At 35.9% G+C, this 24,538-nt stretch overlaps 1 protein-coding gene across 21 annotated transcripts in view; it reads left to right on the top strand.

Moving 5' to 3' along the window:
• The window catches only part of CDC42BPA (CDC42 binding protein kinase alpha), a 331,128-nt gene that overhangs the window by 276,302 nt on the left and 30,288 nt on the right, over window positions 1-24,538 (top strand). For all 21 annotated transcript variants that reach the window (XM_012459841.3, XM_012459835.3, XM_012459840.3 and 18 more), the window contains 9 exons: window positions 3,970-4,075; window positions 9,113-9,249; window positions 9,937-10,076; window positions 11,333-11,414; window positions 13,215-13,431; window positions 14,607-14,669; window positions 16,813-17,406; window positions 20,087-20,184; window positions 22,784-22,868. In XM_012459841.3, the coding sequence (XP_012315264.1) occupies window positions 3,970-4,075; window positions 9,113-9,249; window positions 9,937-10,076; window positions 11,333-11,414; window positions 13,215-13,431; window positions 14,607-14,669; window positions 16,813-17,406; window positions 20,087-20,184; window positions 22,784-22,868 (1,522 nt within the window). The remainder of the gene's footprint in view (window positions 1-3,969; window positions 4,076-9,112; window positions 9,250-9,936; window positions 10,077-11,332; window positions 11,415-13,214; window positions 13,432-14,606; window positions 14,670-16,812; window positions 17,407-20,086; window positions 20,185-22,783; window positions 22,869-24,538) is intronic.

Raw genomic sequence — 24,538 nt, 5'->3', positions numbered from 1 at the left:
ATGGCAGTAGGGAGTTGGAAATAGGGAAAAGATTCCTAAAATATAGCTGATACAAAACAGAAACACGTTTATGTAAATTAAAATCACATACTCAGACTATCTAATTTATAAAGATATGTACATGTCCAAGGTATTGGAGGTGGAAATAGGGGGAAGATTCATATAGCTGATATATGACAGAATCACACTAATGTAAATTAGAAACACTCAGATTATCTAAAGATATATACATGTCCAAGGTATTGGATTATCAAGGATGTATGGGCAAAAGAAGGTAAAATAAAACTAGAGTGAGGCCGCTACCACACTGATAATATTATTTTATCAACTAAATATTAACTCAATTTGTTGCACCTAATATTTCTCCCCAAAAAATAAAGTTTATTTCATGTTTTTGAAAAGATAGAGAAGTTAATCTATAATTATCTCAAAATAGAAATTTTAAAAGAAAAGAAAAAACATTACTTTAAAAAAGAACATTTCTTTTTTTTTTTTTCTGAGACGGCGTCTCACTCCATCACCAGGCCAGAGTGCAGTGGCACAGTCTTGGCTCACTTCAACCTCTGCCTCCTAGTTTCAAGTGATTCTCCTGCCTCAGCCTCCCGAGTAGCTGGGACTAACAAGCATGCGCCACCATGCCCCTCTAATTTTTGTGTTTTTAGTAGAGACGAGATATCACCATATTGGCCGCCAGGATGCTCTCGATCTCTTGATCTCGTGATCTGCCCACCTGGGCCTCCCAAAGTGCTGGGATTACAGGCATGAGCCACCACGCCCAGCCAGAAAATTTAAGTTCTTTAAAACATTTTAAAATCTATTCTAAGAAAGAAAGGGTTGTGTGAGATACTGTTTTACTTGTCATTTATTAGTGGCAAAAGTTTAATTATCTACAATAAATTTCTAAACTTTCACCAAGAGTTGTACTTTGTTCTACTTGGCTCTCACATCTTCTATTAAAAACATTTTACCTTCTCCAATGTGTAGCTTAAAATCTACAACACAGACAAAAGCAAGAGTAGAACAGAACTCTTTCTAATCACCACATTGAATTGTGAGGTTATAGTTAATTCTGTCTACTCCAAATGATCACATAATCTAAAATTCTAATTTTGGTCCAAAGTTTAATACCTTTCTTACTAGATTTTTCCTTTTCATTTTTTTTCTCCTCTTCCAGCTATTTCACAAAAGGAAGTATTAGATATCAAATATTGACCAGAAGGCAGGAAACAGGGATATTAGAAGCCAAGTAATCTAGACCCTAAGATTGATTATTCATGTATCTTTCTGTTATCATTCCTCTTTTTCATACCGAAACAAAACCAAAATCCTATTGTGTATTACCAAAAGACTGATGCCATCAGAGTAATGTTTTTTTTTTTTTGAGACAGAATCTTGCTTTGTTGCCAGGCGCCAGGCTGGAGTGCAGTGGCGCGATCTTGGCTCACTGCAACCTCCACCACCCAGGTTCAAGCAATTCTCCTGCCTCAGCCTCCCGAGAAGCTGGGACTACAGGTGCATGTCACCATGCCCAGCTGATTTTTGCATTTTTTGTAGAGACGGGATTTCTTGACCTCATGATCTGCCCACCTCGGCCTCCCAAAGTGCTGGAATTATAGGCACGAGCCACCATGCCTGGCCCAGAGTAATGATCTTTAATTAATGTTATGTTATACTGTCCTTAGTGGAGGTTAGTGAAACATAAACTACTTAATCTTTAGTAAGGAGTAAAGTAAATTTCACAACCTCTCCCATAATTTAACTATCACCTACCAGTTAGATGATTTATTACCTAAAATTAATTCTCATCCAAAACATTGGGTTGTTATTTTTTTCCCTGTTGTCATACTCAGAATTGTGACATCCTAAGTAGATCTCTTGCTGGGGAGGAAGTGTTATATATATATATATATAAATTACAGTAGAGTTGTTTCATTGCTACTGTTTCAGATATGTCTTCTTATGCTTTAGAAGAAAAAGAAATGAAGCTACTTAGAGCAGTTGATTAATTTTTTCTTCTTTGTATTAAAAGCCTCTAGAACTAACCAGTAGAATAACTTTACATCTTTTGCATTAATGCATTTTGAACAATTGAAAAAGCACTAGAAAATTTACTGTTAATAGTTTCTCAAAGAGCCAAAAATTTAAAAGTTGTATACAAGAGAAAGAGCAGAATTTTATGATTTTAATGAGCTCCTTCGTATAAGGAAATATCTGTCTTTCCAAGGTGGTTGTTTACACAAAATAAGATGAATTATATAAAGTACTGGTACAGTGCCTGCACCCTGACTGGGACTCAGAAGCTATAGGAGCAATTGCAGAGTTAGTAATAAGATAGTCTGTGTTCTGCTTAGAGTCAATTCCCAGTGCTGCTTTTGAAACTCACCAAAAGATCATGAGGAACATCTAGAACAGAATGGTTTGAGGTTGGACCAGATCTCATGACAACTCTAAATTTGAGAATCTTACCCCATTCTCTGACTAATGCTGGTAGTCAGGGTTTTTTTTGTAAAAAGATAATCTACTTATTTCATTTTTTAAAAACTTCTTTTGTTGTGTGCAAATCATATATCCCAGTTGAAAAGAACAAGATTTATTTTTAACTTGAATTTTATAGCTTCAAATATGCCCTTTAGTTTTTTGTTCATATGTTGTGTCAACTGAAATAAATGCTACTTTAACTTTTTAAAATCAGTATTCATAATGTAGCAGAATATGGAATAGTTTTTAGTAATTTAAATCAATCAGACATATAAAAGAGAAATAATTAGCAAAATTCAAATAACATTCATAGACATAAAAAATTCAAATAACTCATGGACATAAAGATGACAACAAAATAACTCATGAACATAAAGATGGCAACAAAAGACTCTGGGGGCTACTAGAGAAGGGGAAGGAGGGAGCAGTGCCAGGGCTGAAAAATTGGGTACTGTGCTTAGTACTTTGGTGATGGAATCAGTCATACCCTAAACCTCAACATCACGCAGTATACCCAGGTAACAACCTGCACATGTACCCATGAATCTAAAATAAGAGTTGAAATTATTTTTGAAAAAAGGAAATATTTTTTGAGTACTTAGTATGTACCAGGTACTGTTTGAAAGGCTTTGTTTATATTAATACTCGTTTAACCACTCCATTAAGTAGATACTCCTGTTTATCCTGTTTTGTAGATAAGGTAAGTGAGACGGAGAGGAATTTAGTAAATTGCTCCTAAGTTCACACAGCAGAATGAAAGGTTATTTATTATACATCATTTATTGTTAAAACATGCTAAGAGAGTTAATTTGGAAAAGAAAGGAATATTCCAAAGAGATAAAATCTATATGACTTACCACCATGTAAATCAGTTAAGACTTGGAGACCTTTAACTACAGGGTATTAAATAAGAAATTTCAGTCTGCCATCTCTCTCTGGAATAATATGTGTGTATTTTTATCTGCTCAAGTGTTATATTGCTGCTTTTCGTAGGAGGAAACTGATTTGTGAAACATAGTATTCGTTCTTGGTCCCAGAAAGAGAAACACATGATTTTTAGTAGAAACAAGAATTTTAAATAACTTTTTTTTCCTAAGAAGGTTTAAAGCATATTAAAATCGTGTATTTGTATAAGTATAAATATGCAATATTTTACTTAACTATTTTCTGAACAGTAATTTGGAGAATTTAATAAAATTCTGAAGCTAAGATTTATGAGCCCCCCCAAATAAGCTATAGTTTATTTTACATACTTTTCAAATGGCATTCAAGAGCAATTATCATTTAGCTTCTTAATTGTTTTAGCTTAGTCACTCAAATTACCTAATAAAAGTATTTAAAGACCATAAACTGTAAGAAGATGTAATGAGAAATGGAAATAATTCATTCTATTCCTATTTAGAAAACATTCTAGAAGGTGATATGGGGCATAGGGACTCACATTATGGAAATTTTTTAAACAATGTGTTTTTTTATCAATTTGTTTTGCAGCGCAAGACTCACCAGTTTTTTGTAAAATCTTTTACTACTCCTACCAAGTGTCATCAGTGTACCTCTTTGATGGTGGGTTTAATAAGACAGGGCTGTTCATGTGAAGGTAAGAACAAAAAGGAAAGAAAATGTGACTTCACTATCTAAATTGTAATCAAATAACTTGATTCTCTTTCAAAGATATATAAATGTTTGTTTTACTTAATCATTTGCTTTTTTGCATAACAGGAATGGAAATAATCTATGTTGTCTGTTGAATGTTAGAGAAACTAGACAAGTGTTCCCTAGAAATATTTTTTAGGGGATATATATTTAAATGTTTCATTTATCTTTGTTTTGTTACTTGAGTAAATTTGTAGTGTGCGCCAAAAAACATTGACATATACGACAGAAGACATACAAGTTATCCTTGAACCTATTCATTGAAATTTAACCTTGTTTAATTTATTAGAGAAATTGTTATTGAAAAGTAGGCAATGTGAGTGCCTTTTCAGAAATATTAAATGTCTGCCACTATGCCTGAAAGATATTTTATTACTATATTAATAGCAGAGGTTTTTTTTCCCTACCATCCATGATTTATTCATTACATATTTATGTAGCGCCCACTGTACTTCTAGGTACTGGGGACATAATAGTGGGTAGGGTAAAGGTATAGATCCTACCCTCATAGAGCGCACATTTTGAGTGATGAAGGAAAGAGGGTCAGGGGTTATGTGAACAGAAAATAAAGTGTATTTATTTGGGTATTGTTTTATTTTTCCTAGGACCTCTGAAGTGAAAATGGTTTAAATTATAATGGAATATATTATTTCTTTTTTAATGTTTCACAAGAATACTTTTTTAAAAAAATCAAATGAAATTTGTCACTACAGCACTACCTTATATGAGGGGACTTCACAAAGCCTGTGGAAATGTAGAATTTAAAGATAAAAATAAGGAATATAAACTTTATTTTTTAACATGAGCTCCATCAAGTTCAAGACAATTTTATAAGTAATTATACCACACATTTAATCCATCCCTAAAGAACAGAGGGTCCTGGGAGAATGTAACCATGTTAATACAGTCTGCTTTACATTATTAACTGAAGAAAGATGGGTGCCCTTAAAGACTTTTTAAAATTCAGAAACGAAAAGAAGTCAGAAGGAACCAAATTAGGACTCTAAGGTGGATGCCTAATGATTTCCCATGGAAACATTCACAAAATTCTGTTTGATGAGAGGAATGAGCAGGAGGAGAATTTTCATGGTGGAGAAGAACTCTGGTGAAGCTTTTCCCAGGTGTTTTTCTTCTAAAGCTTTGACTATATTTCTCAAAACACTCTCATAAAAAAGAGATGCTATCATTCTTTGGCTCTCCAGAAAGCCAACAGCAAAATGCCTCAAGCATCCCAAAAAACAGTTGCCATGACCTTTGCTCTTGACTGGTCCACTTTTGCTGTGACTGGACCATTTCCACCTCTTGGTAGCCATTGCTTTGATTGTGCTTTCTCTTTGAGATCATACTGGTAAAGCCATGTTGCATCTCCTACTACACTTCTTCAAAGAAATGTTTCAGGATCTTGATCCTATTTGTTTAAAACTTCCCTTGAACATTCTGCAGCTGATCTGGATGCAGTGGTTTTGGCATCCAACAAGTGGGAAGTTTTGCTCACATTCATTTTCAGTCAGAATTGTGTAAGCTGAACCAGTTGAGATGTCTGTGGTGTTGGCTGTTGTTTGTGATGTTACTCATCAGTCCTCTTCAGACAGGGCATGAACAAGATTTTTTCCTTGCAAATTAATGTGGATGGTCCGCTACTATAGGTTTCATCTTAGACATCATCTTTCCCTTCTTAAACTGAGTTATCCATTTGTAAACTGCTGATTTCTTTTCTTTTCTTTTTTTTTTTTTTTTTTTTGAGATGGTGTTTCGCTTTTGTCCCTCAGGCTGAAATGCAATGATACAATCTCAGCTCACTGCAACCTCCACCTCCCAGGTTCAAGCGATTCTCCTGCCCCAGCCTCCTTAGTAGCTGGGATTACAGGCACCCACCACCATGCCCAGCAAATTCTTTGTGTGTGTGTTTGGTAGAGACGGGATTTCACCATGTTGGGCAGGCTTGCCTCGAACTCGTGACCTCAGGTGATCCACCCACCTTGGCCTCCCAAAGTGCTGGGATTACAGGCATGAGCCACTGTGACTGGCCTGATTTCTTTAAAGCATTTGTATTTGTCTCTTCTCACACTGCTAACAAAGACATACCCAAGACTGGGTAATTTGTAAAGGAAAAAGGTTTAATTGACTCAGTTCTGCATGACTGGGGAGGCCTCACAATCATGGTTCATGATTCAGTTAGCTCCCACTGTGTCTCTCCCATGACACGTGGGAATGATGGAAGCTACAATCCAAGATGAGATTAGGTGGAAACACAGCCAAACCATATCAGGAATTGTCCCTATAAACTTTTTGTAAAGCACCAATTATTTCACCATTCTTCTACTCAAGCTTCATTGTAAATTTTATATTTCTTCTTACTTAATTTTAGCAGAATTCATGTTGCTCTTATAGGGGCTCTTTTCAGATTGATGTCTCATTCTTCTTAGTGCCTCAAGCTAGATCCTTTTCAGACATATTATAACAAGTTAGTATGCATTTATTTTGGTGCAAAAGAAAATTTTAAATCCATGCATAGTTTTTTCTTTTTTTAAGACAGAGTCATGCTCTATCACCCAGGCTGTAGTACAGTGGCACAATCTCAGCTCACTGCAACCTCCGCCTCCCAAGTTCAAGCAGTTCTTCTGCCTCAGCCTCCCAAGTAGCTGGGACTACAGGTGTGTGCCACCATGCCCAGCTAATTTTTGTATTTTTAGTAGAGACAGGGTTTCACCATATTGGCCAGGCTGTTAACTCCTGATCTCATGATTGGCCTGCCTCAGCCTCCCAAGATGCTGGGATTACAGGCATGAGCCACTGTGCCTGGCCTAGTTTTTTCATAATATGCATTTTCTATGAACTATCTGAAGATCTCTATTGACTTATCTTATGAAAAAGATAAGAAAATAGTTACTGACTCAAATTCTAATACTAGTTGCCATTTCCTGTCTCTTCTGCTGTTAGGATGGGAAGGGACCCTAAAGGAAATGTAGTCAATCCCCATCAGATGCATGTGTTTCCTTTATAATATACTTGCAGTTAGCCTATATCTGAGTACTTTGAGTAAGAGGGAAATTAATTACATGTTAAGGCAGTGCGTTCTGTTTGATTAGTTCTCACAGCTAAAGTGAAAGATCAAGATTATATAACTAGTTCATTAGATACATGTGTTGAGAAAGCAGAGATTTAAGAGTGATGAGTGTGTTAAGTTATAAACATGAATGACATCCACGAAGCACATGTAGATTGAGAAGTGAGCAAGTACATGAGTCTCATACATAGATAAGGGAAGGCAACAGTAAAAGATAGCCAAGTAACCTGAGAAGGAATAGCCTATATCATTGACTAGGAAGTGTGACTGAAGCCAAAGAAGGAGTAAATGTGTAGTTGACAAGCTTTGCTTCATTTTGGAACTTAGCCAGTACTGGTATGTCATTTCAATATTTGTTTATTAGAAAGAATCCTAGCCAGCTACCTGGCTTTAAGTCCCATGTCATTTTTATGCATCACAATTATTTGCAATTCATAGTAGGAATTTTTGAGGTCTTCTCAGACTGTCTTTTCTTCTAGAGTTATTTGCTGTGAAATTGTGCCTATCTTTTCTTTAGACCCTTTGAAGCCTACTTTATGAAGCTATGGGGACTCATGAGATTGTCCCTAGCCTTTGTCTGCCAGGCTTTTGTAAATGTTACAATAATGTGATTACAGCTTCTAAAGATTCCTGTCGTGTTCCTTTCCTTGTGGTTGGTTGGAATTAGATCCAGTATAGGTACTTATTTTGTTGCTTCCACTACCCTTTGCTTGTAAGTAAAACAAATCATAACTTGCTGGACACTCCACTTAACAGCTGTGTGATGGCTCATGCCTGTAGTCCCAACTACTCACGAGGCTGAGACAAGAGGATCGTTTTGAGGCCAACCTGGGCAACATAGCAAGACCCCTCTCTTTAATAAATAAATAAAGTCAGTTGAGACATTTAGATCATTTTTGTCATTTTGCCTCTCTGCTGGTTTCACAATATCTGTCAGTGGTTTGTAGTCCATTTCCCCATGTGCTTGTATTTCCACAGTGATACCCATTTAGTTCCTCTCTTAATCTTTCCCCAGTAGTCTCCTGGATCCATCCTTTGAGTAGAAATTGCCTAAATAAATTATCTTAGTCTATAACCCCTCCCAACAAACTTCTTTATTTTAAATATTTTAACCTTTAATTCTCACCTGACCAAGTCTCAGTGAAACTTGTAAGTTTATTTATTATCTTCTCTTCGAATCTCAGGTTTACCATGTGAGTATCAAATAACAACATCATGACAATATTGTTAGTAGTTAGGTATGCAGACTCCGAGCCAGACTGCCTGGGTGAATTCTAACACTGCCAAATACATGTTGTGACCCTGGATAAGTCATAATTTAATGTAGAGATGGTAACAGTACCTCTTTCAGATTGTTATAGAAAAATAAAAAGCACTCCATAAAGTTAACTATTGTTATTTTAGTAGTAGTTTAAATATATATAATAATAACTCCTAAAATTTATCCTTAACTTGTACTTTAAAAGTCACTGAAAAACTCCATTTTCAAGGATTGGTAGGGTTTGCCAAACCAAAGATGTCACGTAGCTTAATGCCCACTAATGACCCTCGCAAGAGAAATTTCAAGGCAGATACCAAGTTGTAGTGGGATGAAGAGCTAAAAAGAACTCGAGAAACCACTCTTTTAGGAAATCTAAATCTGTCATTTTAGTCACAAGTTTAGATGCTTTTTCTATTTGATCACTAATGTCAACACAGAACAACAGTATTACGAATAATTTTTAAATATTTATTATTTCTCATCAAAATTGTCATTGATAAGCAAATGAATCAGCTACCCAAATGGTAAAACAGTTATTTAAAATAAAGTTGGACATAAGCATTCATCTAAATAGCATCTTGTATGCAGTGTCAGTGGATTTTCTTTTTGTTAAAATGAATTTTTATCAAACATTTCTTTTTTCCCTCCAAAAGTGTGTGGATTCTCGTGCCATATAACTTGTGTAAACAAAGCTCCAACCACTTGTCCAGTTCCTCCTGAACAAACAAAAGGTCCCCTGGGTATAGATCCTCAGAAAGGAATAGGAACAGCATATGAAGGTCATGTCAGAGTAAGTATGATTAAGTTGGGTTTAGATTAACCTTTTAAGATTTATTAATGAATTAAAATCAAATCCAGTTATTTTAAGAGCATAATTCTTGATGGAAAATTAAATGAATAAAATTCATCTAACAATTTTATTTCATCTAGAATAATGATTTGAAAACAAAAACCTAAACTTGGAAATAAGTTATAAAATATCTCAAGCTTTTCCATATTATTCCTATCTTGTGATGAAATCTTCATAAAGGAGTTTGTAGCACCTGGTCTTGCAAGAGAGGTGGCATATGGTTATGAATTATGAGATATTATCAAAGCATAGTCTTGTTATCTTGGGTAATATTTACAGTGTAAGCTGAATTTCATCTTACTAACAAGTTTGACTTTTATGCTATTTAGAAAGAAACCCATGAATGTTATTTTAATGAAATACTAGTGACAGTTAAAAATGGTACCATTAAAATGTTCTCAGAATAAAAAGTCATTTGGTATTTGAAGAATGTGTTCTTACATTTTCTCATAGCTTAATGATATGTGTCCTCTCTGCTACTTTACCAACCAGCATAGCAGACTTGTAAAATGTGCACATTATCTGTAGGTCTTTACCTTGCAATTACATATGTAATTTAAGGGATATTTTCATTTGAGTTGTTTTGGTTGTTTGTCTGTCTGTCTGTCTGTCTAAAACAAAACTAAGATTCCTAAGCCAGCTGGAGTGAAGAAAGGATGGCAAAGAGCATTGGCTGTAGTGTGTGACTTCAAAGTCTTTCTGTATGATATTGCTGAAGGAAAAGTATCTCAGCCCAGTGTTGTCATTAGTCAAGTGATTGACATGAGGTAAGACTTTGAAGGTAAAATTATTTGTATCATTGCAACGTAGGAATTTTAAAGTTTGTGATTTTTAAAAATTGTGTTGCATGGTTTATTTAAATGATCTAATTTCATGTTTTCTAATTTGCTAATGTTGCTATAGTAACAGAATTGAAAATAGGAAGTAAGGTGTATTTATAGGACAGGATGGTATGTGTGTTGAGTGTGTGGGGCTAGGAGTTAAGGAAAAAGAAATTGGTGTTTGAGTCCAAAAGACCTGTGTAAACTTTGCTGGGGTAATAGAAGCCTATTGTGTGAAGTTTCTATCATCACATCACTTAAAGGCTTAGAGCATCATTTCAATGTGAGGAAAGAAAATAAAAATCAGAAAAGCTCCTGGAAAACACAATCAGTAAACATTTAAGTAAGTATAGCCCTCAAACATTTCTGGTCTCATTTTTTAGATTCTTCCCCTTTTCCTTAGTGCTCTCTCCTTTACCTTTTCTCCTAACTCCAGGCACTGCCCTTGAGTGATAATATTTACTCACAGCTTCAGCCATCACCTCCGAATTGATGATTCCCAGACTTGTATCTCCAGTTCAGATATATCCATACATTGCTCAAAACCAGAATTTCTAGCTATGACTCACATTGGCACTTCACACCAGCATCTCAAACACATTATCTTCCCCTACAAATGTGGACTGTGATGGGATAGATGCCAGAAATATTGGCAAGAAAAATCTGATAGAGCCTACTAAGGGACTGAATATAGATAGGGAGAAGAATAAAAAATAGGACTGAGGTGTCAAGCCTGTAAGACTAAGGGAGTCATGGTATCAATAACAAAATTAAGGGAATCACAAGAAATTATTGTGGAGGAAATATGTTTTAGATGCTGAAGGAACAATAAAATAAGATGAGATGGGTTGAGGGCACTTAAGATTTATTGTGGGAGGCAAGAGGGTGCACTGGAGGCTCCAGAGACCTACCAGGGTTCAAATCTCAGTTCTACGTATATACTTACTGGCTTTGTGACTGTGGGAAAGCCAAAAATGATTTCTAGCTCTTGTATAATATGCCACTAGGAAGTTATTCTTGATAAATTATTTGGGGCACTATTAATTGCAATAGGGGAAAATTAAATTTTTTAAAAGCTTAAATTTTGGTGTTTGGTACAGTTAAACTTTGGATATTGCTTCATATGTGTTATTTGGATACACACCCAAACGACACACACATAGCCACATATACTAACCTTTAATGCTTTGCTTTTCATTCAGGGATGAAGAATTTTCTGTGAGTTCAGTCTTAGCCTCTGATGTTATCCATGCAAGTCGAAAAGATATACCCTGTATATTTAGAGTAAGTGTGTATGCTATAATTTGATTGCTGAATTACGTGTTTTCAATGACTATATTTTACCTCCCTATATAAATCATAAACTCACTATAAGTAGAACCAAACTTTGTATTCCTTTATATATTCCATGTCATCCAGTACTTGAAGGTATAGAAAATTGGTGCTAAGTAAGTATTTGATTAGTGAAAGGCCTGGATAAAGCATCAATATATGGCTTATAAAATACGCTGGTAGATAATATTTTTTAGTTCCGATTCAATTTTCAAATAAATACTACCACAATGGATAGGTGTGAGGTTTCTCAAGTTTTTTAAAAAATAAAAATGTCTCTCTTTGAAAATTAATGTGTTTGTTACTTAATGCTTTGTAAAAACCATGCCAAAACTTAAAAGCTTAAACCGACAATGATTTATTATTTTTCACTATTCTTTGGGCCAGCTGTACCGTTCTTGTGGTGTCAGCTAGTGTCACTCATGTGACTACATTCAGCTCATTTTGGGCCAGAACATCTAATGACCTTGCTCTTACATCTGGGTGCTGACTGTTAGCTGAGTGATCTCAGTTCTCTTCTTTGTGAACTCTCTCCATGTGGTCTCTGGTTATCAGGTAGGCTGGCTGAGCCCCCAGTGGCTGGCTTCTAAGAGAACAAAAGAAGCTGCCAGGCCCTTTGAGGACTAGGTCCAAAACAGGTATAATAACCCTACTGCCTTCTGTTGGTCGAAGCAAGTCCTGAGGTCAGCCCAGATTTAAGGGGAAGGGAAATAGACTCCGCCTCTTGAGAAGAATAGAATTCCTTAGGAGGACTTGTTGGTAGCCATCTTTGGAGGCTATTGCCACAATGCAATTTTGAGTTGGTAAATTAAGACAATAGAGGTTAAAAAAAAAGAGACTACTGCCCAATTGTTATACCTATTTGCCTATATTTGTCTATGAATCTTGTGTCTAAGGAAGGTCAGACAAAAAGTATACTTAGTCTCTCAGTTCCCAGACTGACAGCTATTTATTTTCCTCCCTACTACCGAGGGAGCCTACAGAGGCCCCCTTATCTATAACTGATTTTCATAGTGCTGTTTTATTGTCACTGCTACTTAATAACGAATTCTTAAAGGAATTCATATATGTAAATTTTAAAACTGCTTTGATAGTATTGTTTATATAATGATAAACCTTCATTTAAATACTAATTCAAATGATAAAATCTTGATGATGTGAGTTGTGAAATAACAGAGAATGTATTACTGAGCACTTCTGACTTCTTAAAACAAGTTGCAAGTCAGTATAGTGTAGCGCTTAAGAGCATGGGCACAAGATCCCAGACTTCTAGTTGTGTGTCGTTGGAGAAATTACTTAATTGCCTTGCATCACAGCTTTTTCATATATAAAATAAGGATATAAAGGCATTACAACCTATCTCATGATGATGTTAACAGAGTTAAACGAGTTAATACTCATAAAGTATTTAGATCTACCTGGTGCTCAGTATTTACTCAATAAATGTCAGTTGTTGTTGTTGTTGTATATAAGTATATTTAATGCCTCTTTAGTGATAATGTTTGGCACTTTTATAGAAGGAAAATGAAAATAATACAAACATTTCAAATGGTATCTGCCACTTTTGCTTTTGATGTATTCTAGTGCTAAAACTAGTTATTCTGATTAGGAAACGCTAAACTCTAGTAGAGTTGTTTAATGAATGCTCATTTTATTGGTGAGTGCGAGTGCTAAGCAAACTAACATAATCATGAAACTAGCATAAAGGGTGCCTGTTTTCTAATATCATTAATATTGATTAAATTGTTCTAGGTCACAGCTTCCCAGCTCTCAGCATCTAGTAACAAATGTTCAATCCTGATGCTAGCAGACAGTGAGAATGAGAAGAGTAAGTGGGTGGGAGTGCTGAGTGAATTGCACAAGATTTTGAAGAAAAACAAATTCAGAGACCGCTCAGTTTATGTTCCCAAAGAGGCTTATGACAGCACTCTACCCCTCATTAAAACAACCCAGGCAGCTGCAATCATAGGTATGAATTTATAATATTTATTATTATAATTGTTTACTAATCTACCTTGAGAACAGGGATTGGCTTTCATCTAGGAATCCCCAGTGTCCAACATACTATGCATTATATCACAAATGCTCAGTAAATGTTTACTGAATGAATGAGATTTATATCAGATCTTTGTTTTTCAGTAAACAGGAGTATAAGTACACTTTCAAAGTGCCTTTTTTCCCTGAAAAAAAACAACAGTGCTAAACATTAGTTCTCCCAATCTATTTTCTGCTTGTGTGATTTAGAGCAAGTTAGTTTCTTAGAGTTTAATATATAAAATATAGATGGTAATTACCTGCTAAGGTTATTGGGAGGTTTAAATAAGATGGAATACATAACAGAGTGCCTTGCATAAAAGAAATGCCCCACAGCTGGGCGCAGTGGCTTATGCTTGTAATCCCAGCACTTTGGGAGCCCAAGGCAGGCGAATCATGAGGTCAGGAGTTCAAGACCAGCCTAACCAATATGGTGAAACCCCATCTCTACTAAAAATGCCAAAAAAAAAATTAGCTGGGTGTGGTGGTGCACACATGTAGTCCCAGCTACTTGGCAAGCTGAGGCAGTAGAATCGCTTGAACCCGGGAGGTAGAGGTTGCAGTGAGCCGAGATCATGCCTGCGCACCCCCAGCCTGAACAACAGAGCAAGACTCCATCTCAAAAAAAAAAAAACAAAAACAAAAACAAAACAAAAAACAAATGCCTTTACCAAATGGCAGCTTCTGTGTCTAGAGGTTGACATTTTTGCTGTATTCTTATATATGCATCCAACTCTTTTGTTACTTTCCATAAATACTGAAAAGTTTAATGAGTAGGGTTAAAATACAATTCAGAATTTTTCCCTCCCAAAACAGGAAGTGTAAAACTAGACCTAGGGTACTAACAACTTAGGTTTTTCATTTTGTTTCATCATTTATTAAACAAACATTTACTTCTTTTTGTAGGTATTCATATGGATTACTTTTTAATAATTATTCTATTTTAGAAGACATGAGAGATTTACCAGTATAATCTGAAAAGAAATAGTGTAAACTGTTATTGTAATTTATTTATTTCCATTTTTTGCACCAAATGTTCTTATCATCTGTTTTATTAGCATTACATGTTTTTTTCCTAATAAAAATCTTTCATATTCATGTCTTACATAGATCATGAAAGGATTGCTTTGGGAAATGAAGAAGGGTTATTTGTTGTACATGTCACCAAAGATGGTAAGAGAAAACTCTTTTTTTTTTTGAAGTAACTTTAAATCATATGTTAAAACAATTTAAACTTTTTGCAGTTTACCCATCTGACAAAGGGCTGATATCCAGAATTTACAAAGAACTAAAACAGATTTACAAGAAAAAAACAAGCCCATTGAAAAGTGGGCAAAGTTTATGAACAGACACTTTACAAAAGAAGACATACATAAGGCCAACAAACATATGAAAAAATGCTCACCATCACTGGTTTTTAGAGAAATGCAAATCAAAACTACATTGAGATACCATCTCACGCCAGTTAGAATGGCGATCATTAAAAAATCTGGAGACAACAGATGCTGGAGAGGATGTGGAGAAATAGGAACACTTTTACACTGTTGTTGGGAGTGTAAATTAGTTCAACCATTGTGGAAGACAGTGTGGTGATTCCTCAAGGACCTAGAAATAGAAATTCCATTTGACCCAGCAATCCCATTACTGGGTATATATCCAAAGGATTATAAATCTTTCTACTATAAGGACACATGCACACAAATGTTCATTGCAGCACAGTTTACAATAGCAAAGACCTGGAACCAACCCAAATGCCCATCGGTGATAGACTGGACAGGGAAAATGTGGCATATATACACCATGGAATATTATGCAGCCATCAAAAACGATGAGTTTGCGTCCTTTGTAGGGACATGGATGAACCTGGAAACCATCATTCTCAGCAAACTGACACAAGAACAGAATATCAAACACCGCATGTTCTCACTCATAGGCGGGTGTTGAACAATGAGAACACAAGGGCACAGGGAGGGGAGCACTACACACTGGGGTCTGTTGGGGGGAAATAGAGGAGGGACAGCGGTGGGTGGGGAGTTGGAGAGAGATAGCACAGGGAGAAATGCCAAATATAGGTGAATGGGAGGAAGGCAGCAAATCACACTGCCACATGTGTACCTATGCAGCAATCTTGCATGTTCTTCACATGTACCCCAAAACCTAAAATGCAATAAAAAAATAAAAAAATTTAAACTCTAGATTCTAAATTCTACAAAGAGCAGAATTTGCTCATACTTACCCCGTGATTAAAATTTTCCAGACCTAAGTTGATATGTTTATAAATTAAAAGATTAGTTTTAAATTTCTGTAATCCTCCTGAGGTTTAAAACTTCAAATGTGCATTGTCTTCTTGTATCATTTTATTTAACAGTTCTGTATGAACTCACATTGCATTTCTTTTTTTTTCTTTTTTTTCTTTTTTTTCTTTTTGAGATGGAGTTTCACTCTTGTTGCCCAGGGTGGAGTGCAGTAGCACCATCTTGGCTCACTGCAACCTCCACCTCCCAGGTTCAAGCAATTCTCCTGCCTCAGCCTCCTGAGTAGTTGGGATTACAGGCATGTGCCACCATTCCCGGCTAATTTTGTATTTTTAGTAGAGACGGGGTTTCTCCATGTTGGTCAGACTGGTTTCGACCTCAGGTGAACCACCCGGCTCGGCCTCCCAGAGTGCTGGGATGACAGGCATGAGCCATCACGCCCAGCCGAGATTGCATTTCTAAAGATGGAACATGAAAAAAAAGTACAACTTGATTTTCCCATTGTTCTATTAGTATCGGAAGAGGCAACAGCTATTAAAATGTATTTATTTGGAGGTTTTTCTTCTAGGGAAAAACTAAATGTTGGGTGAAATAAAGAGAGACCAATATAACTTGGTATTCATAAATGCAATATTCTAAGTTTTATCTTTATATCAACTTAGATCATGGGAAAACAATACGTTTTAGACAATGCATTGTTACCCATATAAATACCTTCTGAAAAATGAGTTCTCTGTTTTTAAAAATGGGAATTCCATGGTGACATTCCCTAGAATTTAGTGCCAATAAAAAAGTTTTCCTTGAAAATTTGGCATACTTTTACACAAGAATCCTTTGAGGTTTGACTTGGCTGCCAGAAATCTCAGGACTCAATACGTACTATAGGTGAGTTAAATTATCTTATGGTGGGTTTGATTATCTTTTGTTTTCCCTTTGACTTCTGATTCTTATTCTTCTGTGTGTGCATCTGTAAGTTGACTTATATCCTTTTGAGTATAATTTGGATATGATTAACCATTAAAACTATTTTTCATTCGATTTATTATTCTTTCTGTGTTTAGAAATTATTAGAGTTGGTGACAATAAGAAGATTCATCAGATTGAACTCATTCCAAATGATCAGCTTGTTGCTGTGATCTCAGGACGAAATCGTCATGTACGACTTTTTCCTATGTCAGCTTTGGATGGGCGAGAGACTGATTTTTACAAGCTGGCAGAAACTAAAGGGTGTCAAACCATAGCATCTGGAAAGGTGCGCCATGGAGCTCTCACATGCCTGTGTGTGGCTATGAAAAGGCAGGTCCTGTGTTATGAACTATTTCAGAGCAAGACCCGTCACAGAAAATTTAAGGAAATTCAAGTCCCGTATAATGTCCAGTGGATGGCAATCTTCAGTGAACAACTCTGTGTGGGATTCCAGTCAGGATTTCTAAGATACCCCTTGAATGGAGAAGGAAGTCCATACAGTATGCTCCATTCAAATGACCATACACTATCATTTATTGCACATCAACCAATGGATGCTATCTGCGCAGTTGAGATCTCCAGTAAAGAATATCTGCTGTGTTTTAACAGCATTGGGATATACACTGACTGCCAGGGCCGAAGATCTAGACAACAGGAATTGATGTGGCCAGCAAATCCTTCCTCTTGTTGTAAGATTCTCTTTCTTATGGCTGTCTTATCTTTATGTCTCTTTCCTTCCTTTCCCTTCCACTTCATCTCACAAATGTTGTCATTATTAATAACAGTTTTTGAAAAAGTCATTCTTAATGCTGTTCCTCAGTATTGATTATGTTGTTTATATAAAAACCATGTGTAGTTAGGCCTAGGCAAACAGGGCCAGCATTAACATGAACTTAATTTAAATTAAACATCTTTCTGTGGAATATTTCACTATGATGGATTTTTTACCCTATGTCATATTTTGAAATAATCCTGAATCAACTGTTATCTCATGGTCCCCCAAAATATGGTGCTTGTAAGCATCAGTGTCTCACAGAACTTACTCTGGAGAAGTAGTTACTAAGTGAATTATTTGATCAGGTATATTAAGATATGATGTACCATCTACAAGAGGTGTTTCAGTTTTCCATTTTTATCTAGATGGGTGGATACTTATAATTGCTTATTTTGCCCCTTCAAGAAATATTAAGACATAATAAATTATTAAATACTTTTTTTGTGTGTGAGAGATGGAGTCTGTTGCTCTTTCACCCAGGTTAGAGTACAGTGGTATCATCATAGCCCACTGCAGTCTCCAACTCCTGGGCTGAAGCAGTCCTCCTGCTTCAGCCTCCCGAGTAGCTGGGACAACAGGTGCACACCACCATGCCCAGCTTATGTTTTTATTTTTATTTATTTATTTATTTTGAGACAGAGTCTCACTCTGTTGCCAGGCTGGAGTGCAGTGGCACGATCTCGGCTCACTGCAACCTCCGCCTACCGGCTTTAAGCAATTCTCTGCCTCAGCCTCCCAAGTAGCTGGGATTGCAGGTGCATGCCACCATGCCCGGCTACTTTTTTGTATTTTTAGTAGAGATGGGGTTTCACCATCTTGGCCAGGCTGGTTTTGAACTCCTGACCTCGTGATCCTCCTGCCTCAACCTCCCAAAGTGCTGAGATTACAGGCGTGAGCCACTGTGCCGGCCATGTTTTTATTTTTATTTTTGTAGAGATGGTCTCATTAGTTGTTCAGGCTGGTCTCGAATTCTTGGCCTCAAGCAGTCCTCCCAGCTTGGCCTCTGAAAGCACTGAGATTACAGGCTTGAATCACCACACAGCCTTATTGAATACTTTTAATTAGAGAATACTTTGGTTATTGAATAATAATCCAGTTATTATTGAGTATGTGCCATTGAGTATGAGTTACAGCAATGAGTAAAATAGAGTCTTACCCCACAGAGCATGGGGTGCAGTGGAAAAGATTCGTGATAAAGCAAGTAGTTGCAGTGGAGTGTAAGTGTTATGATAGCAGAAGTGCAGAGTTCTGTAGAAGCACATAGGAGAAGTATTTCATCCAAACTGTTTTGTTTTTAATGAAAAATACGTGAGCATGTTAAAATGTTGAAGGGAAAATCCCTTAGGGAACTACCTGGAAAAGTTGTCTATATGGGAAATAGAGTAAGACCCCCAAGGCCAGAGAGGACAAAATTCAGAAGACAGGTGCAAGGATTACTTGAGGGCAGGAGGAGTGAAAGCTCTTCAATTGAAACAAGATAGGAGAAGGAGTGATTTATATATTTTTTTAATTTTATTTATTTATTTATTTATTTATTTTGAGACGGAGTTTCGCTCTTGTTACCCAGGCTGGAGTACAATGGCGCGATCTCTGCTCACCGCAACCTCCACCTCCTGGGTTCAGGCAATTCTCCTGCCTCAGCCTCTCGAGTAGCTGGGATTACAGGCACGCGCCACCGTGCCCAGCTAATTTTTGTATTTTTAGTGGAGATGGGGTTTCACCGTGTTGACCAGGATGGTCTTGATCTCTTGACCTCGTGATCCACCCGCCTCGGCCTCCCAAAGTGCTGGGATTACAAGCTTGAGCCACCGCGCCCGGCCTATATGTTTTTTTCATAAATATTAAGTTGACTTTTTTTGGATTTTTTTTTTTAATTTATTATACTTTAAGTTCTAGGGTACATGTGCAAATCGTGCAGGTTTGTTAACATAGTTATACATGTGCCATGATGGTGGTTTGCTGCATTCATTGCCCTGTCATCTACATTAGGTATTCTCCTAATGCTATCCCTCCCCAGTCTCCCCACCCCCTGTTATTCCTCCCCTAGGCCCCCACCCCACAGGCCCCAGTGTGTGATGTTCCCCTCCCTGTGTCCATGTGAGTGAGAACATGTGGTGTGTGTTTTTCTGTTCTTCAGTAACTATATATTAAGCATCTACCCTATTCATGTAACTGTGCTACGGTGCTTTATTATACATTCTTAACTGGGACTAGAACATTTACCTGAAGATTTCTCTGCTTTCTAAATTTGATACGATGTCAGTAACTTAATTACTTTAGGAATCAAATACTGTAAATATAATGAAATTCCTTTATAGAACTCATGTTGGGCAAGGAAATAGTATACCCCTGGTGTTTACAGAATCCTTCTATATTATAATGGCTATATGATCTGGACTATGGTATGTCAGTTCTTCATTTGTAATATATGTTCTGTTTGCTTCAGAAATGTTTTGATGTGGCTACTAAATGATAGCCACATAGGATTTGGGTGAGATTCCACTCTACAGTTATTTAGTGTAAACCTTTCAAAATGTTTGGGGTTTAATAGTTAAAAGTCATCCGCAAACTGTCCCCTCCTTTCCTTCTCCCAGGTTACAACGCACCATATCTCTCGGTGTACAGTGAAAATGCAGTTGATATCTTTGATGTGAACTCCATGGAATGGATTCAGACTCTTCCTCTCAAAAAGGTAATTTAACATTAAAATATGAGCTAAGCCAACTGAGTGTAAGTGAAAACACTAAATTACTACATAGTAATTTTTTTTAAATTAACTCAGCATTTTCTGGCATCTGTAATTGGCAGTTTGGGACTTAGCTAAGAGTAAGAAAATAGAAAAAAATCAAGTTGGTTAATTTCCTTATGCATATCTAAAACCATACTAATCTTACTATATTTGGTTTATGCAAAGTATGATTGTTATTATTATGAACAACTAGAATATATCCTACAACCTAAAATAAAATGTCATTGTTATCTTCCACGTTTGGATTAAGGAGGTCTGAAGTAATACATCATTTTTATGAATATAACTGTTATTTACCCAGTGTTTAATCCTGCGAAGACAGATTTCACAGGCTAGAAATTGATTAAACTTGGAACCAAAATTCTTTAAATGTCTTATGATTGAAAAACAAAGGTTTCATATTTTCCTAATAAAACATACTATTTTTCTTAATATATAATCCTATGTTTCCATAACAAAGAGAATTTTTACAAGTATAGACCTGCTAGTTTGCAAAAATGAAGAGCAGTAGTTTTAAATAGATCGATGTGGTATATATTTAGCATGTATGATTAATCGGGGGGCAGGGTTTAGAGAATAGGTGATTTTTTTTTTTTTTTTTTTTTTTTTTTTTTTTGAGATCTCACTTTGTCATCCAGGTTGGAGCACAGTGGCACAATTTCAGCTCACTGCAGCCTTCACCTCCTGGGTTCAAGCGATACTCCCACCTCTGCCCCCCGAGTAGTTGGGACTACAGGTGTACACCACCACACCCTGCTCATTTTTGTGTGTTTAGTAGAGATAGAGTTTTACCATGTTGAACAGGTTAGTCTCAAACTTGTGAACTCAAATGATCCACCCACCTTGACCTCCCAAAGTCCTGGGATTACAGGCATGAGCCACTATGCCCAGCCCTGTTTTTTATTTTTGTCATGTAATTTTTGCAATATATGTGAAAGAATATATAGATGGCCTTTGTGAAGCATAGTAATAAACTGATCACTCATGAACCTACCTCCTAACCTGAGAATCAGAACATCACTTATATAACTGCAAACTGCATCACGTTGTGCTTATCATTGCTTTGCTTTTCTTAAAATACAGAATATTTGCATATTTAAGTATTCTTAAACAATGTATCTTTCAGTTTTGCTTAGTTTTGAACTTTATAAAAATGTTACAATATATAGTCATTTTCTATCTTGCTTTCTTTACTCATCCACTGAGTTTCAATCATTCATGTTGTTACATATACCATAGTTTATAGCTTTTCAATACTATAAAATATTCTGTTGGGTGAACTTATCACTGTTTATTCTGTGATTGGTAGACATTGAATTATTTACTAGCTTTTCCAATTGTGATTTTCCTGCATGTTTTTTGGAGTATGTTTCTAGGAGTTTAAGTCATATACCTAGAAGCAGAACTGATAGGACATAGGGAGTTCAGTTATTCAGCTTTCTATGAGATAGTGTCGTATTATTTTCCAAAGTATTTGTACCAACTGATACTCCCATCAACAGCATAAAGGAATTCTGATTCACATGCTAGTACTTTCCATTGTCACAATTCATAGGTTTTGTAAATGGTTACAAAGTAAATTGAAATTTCAATTTGCATGTCCCTAATTAACTGTGTAGTTGAAAGTCTCATGTATGTTTATTCATCATTTATATTTCCTCTTCCATGAGATGCCTGGTCATGGTTTTTGCTCATTTTGCTATTGGATTGGCCATAGTTTTCTTATTTATTGGAATTCTTTATACATTATGGTTACTGGTTAATAATGGATATGTAAATCTTTTTCTTCTTTGTGACCTATTTATAAACAGAAGTTACTAATTTTAATGTAGTTAAATATATCTTTCTTATCCTTTACATTTGTCTTTTTTCTCTTGTTTAAGCAACTTTTTCCTACTTTAAGGTCATAAGATACATTCTGTTCTCCTCCAAACATTTTACTTTTTAAAAAAAATCTTTTTGAAATGTGTATGTTCAACTTCCAAACATTGTAAAGCTTAACCTGTTTACATTTATGTTCTTAATCCATTTGGAATTGATGCTTTCGTGTATGGTGTGAAGTAGAGATTTGATTTTATTGGTTCCATATAACCAGTTTCTCAATCACTATTTACTGGCAGTCCCTCCTTTCCCCAGTGATCTACCCTTCCATCTCCATCATATGTATGTATTCAGTTTTTAATAGTAAAAATTCATAAATCAGCTCTGTTGATATCTTCTTAGTATAACTATTAGGTCATTCATTGCTTTAAAAAGTCTGAGGTTTAAATGTATTTCTACTTATTTATTCATTCGCCTAGGATAGACTTTCTTTAAAATGTTATCTTTGTAAGTTTGTTTGTTTAAATTAGATCGTATTATACCTTTCCAATCAGAATTATTGACTGGAATTGATTCTCAGTTGCTTTTTTTGAGAGGACCGTATTTTGAAGTAGATAAATGAGAAATCTTAATAAGTTGTGTTTTATAAGCACAACAAAAGTTTTATGATTTAATTTTTAAAGGTTTTGTTGAAATACTAATTGTGTCTTTTTAATTTTAGGTTCGACCTTTAAACAATGAAGGATCATTAAATCTTTTAGGATTGGAGACCATTAGATTAATATATTTCAAAAACAAGATGGCAGGTAAGAAAAAATATATATATTCATAGGGATAGCTTCATTGGAAATATTATTTCTAAGCTGACTGCTCAAGGTCACATGAATAATGAGTGCCCAAGTTCAGATTTCATCACAGGTGTATCTTACTCCAAGTCTGTGATGTTGGCCACTATCATGGTCTTAATATATTAAAATAAATTACTGAGCCAAAAGTCATTCTGTTTAAGTCATTCTGTATTTGATTGACGAATTTTGTTATTTTTCTGTGGAGTACCTGAGTAAGTAGAGAAAGTGTAGCTGATTATATCTTCTGTATTTCCAATATTGTAGAACCTAACCAAAATTTGTAACATTAAAATTATAAACACTCACCTAGAGTTGAAGAATTTGTCTTCAGGAACATGTCTCCTGCCAGTGTACAGGGCCTAGCACTTCGGAAGTGGTGATGTCAGCATAGAAAGATGCAGGAAAGAGAGGAGAAACATGGCAGTGCCCAGAATCAGGAGAGGGAATGGAGAGCCAGAGTGTTACAGAGAGGAGGGAGGATATTTGGGCAGTGACCAAAATATTGAGGTGAGACTGCCACTCATGTCATTATATACCACACATAAAATTGCAGGGAGACTCCATCTAGAATTAAATGTTGTTTGCCAGAGTGTGTCCAAATAGTTAAAATCTCACTTTTAACAAATATTATTATAGTGCCCTCTTCTATATAATAAAGTCATTTTCATGTCACAGCAGCAAATTTCTGTAGAACAGAAATATTTGTAAATTTCTGATCTCTTGTGGCAGGTCCATTAGCAAAGGTACTTAACAGCACATTATGTATTTAAAATAATTTTTTTTTTTTTTGAGATGGAGTCTCACTCTGTTCCCCAGGCTGTAGTGCAGTGACACAGTCTGGCTCAACCTCTGCCTCCCGGATTCAAGTGATCCTCCCACCTCAGCTTTCCAAGTAGCTAGGATTATAGGTGTGCGACACCATACCCAGCTAATGTTTTTTTATTTTTAGTGGAGATGCAGTTTCACCATGTTAGCCAGGCTGGTCTTGAATTCCTGACCTCAAATGATCCACCCATCTCAGCCTCCCAAAGTACTGGGATTATAGGCCTAAGCCATCACACCCAGCCTGTATTTAGAATAATTTAAGTAGACTTAAATGTAAGCAAAATTATTGGCCTCAAGAAAACACATTAAAACTTTTAGACCCATTATTTTGGGGTAGTGAAATTATTATCTTAATGCTTTTATCCCACCTACCCCATAGTCCTCCAATAAATTTGTCTTTTCTACTATCAAAAAGATCCATCAGAAGTTTTTTGTGTGTGTAATTATTTTTGTTTGTTTGGTTTTATTTTGTTGGTTTGTTTTTGTGTTATAAGTACTGGAGTACACAAAATTGCTTGATTTCTGGTTCAGTGCCTTGGTACATTCTCTTGGAACCAGAGGTTTCTTGGTGAACAGGCTGGTGAAACAGCAGAAGTCTATGCTAAGAGGATATTCCATTATGACTTAGGGAAGGATAATCAGGTTTTAGAAGTGATTCTCATTCAGAGATGGATATCTCATGAAGTTAATGAAATGTAAGCTTTAGATTCTTCACTTCCAAGACCCGTACTTAGTTTTATACAGGCATACCTCATTTTATTGTGCGCCACTTTATCATGCTCCACAGATACTATATTTTTTAC

This window comes from Aotus nancymaae, unplaced genomic scaffold, assembly GCF_030222135.1.
Source record: "Aotus nancymaae isolate 86718 unplaced genomic scaffold, 86718_ANA_hifiasm-v0.15.2.pri h1tg000032l_0, whole genome shotgun sequence".
NCBI classification, from domain to species: Eukaryota; Metazoa; Chordata; class Mammalia; order Primates; family Aotidae; genus Aotus; species Aotus nancymaae.
Note: the sequence above shows the minus strand (reverse complement) of the source record. Positions and strands in the feature narration are given on the sequence as shown.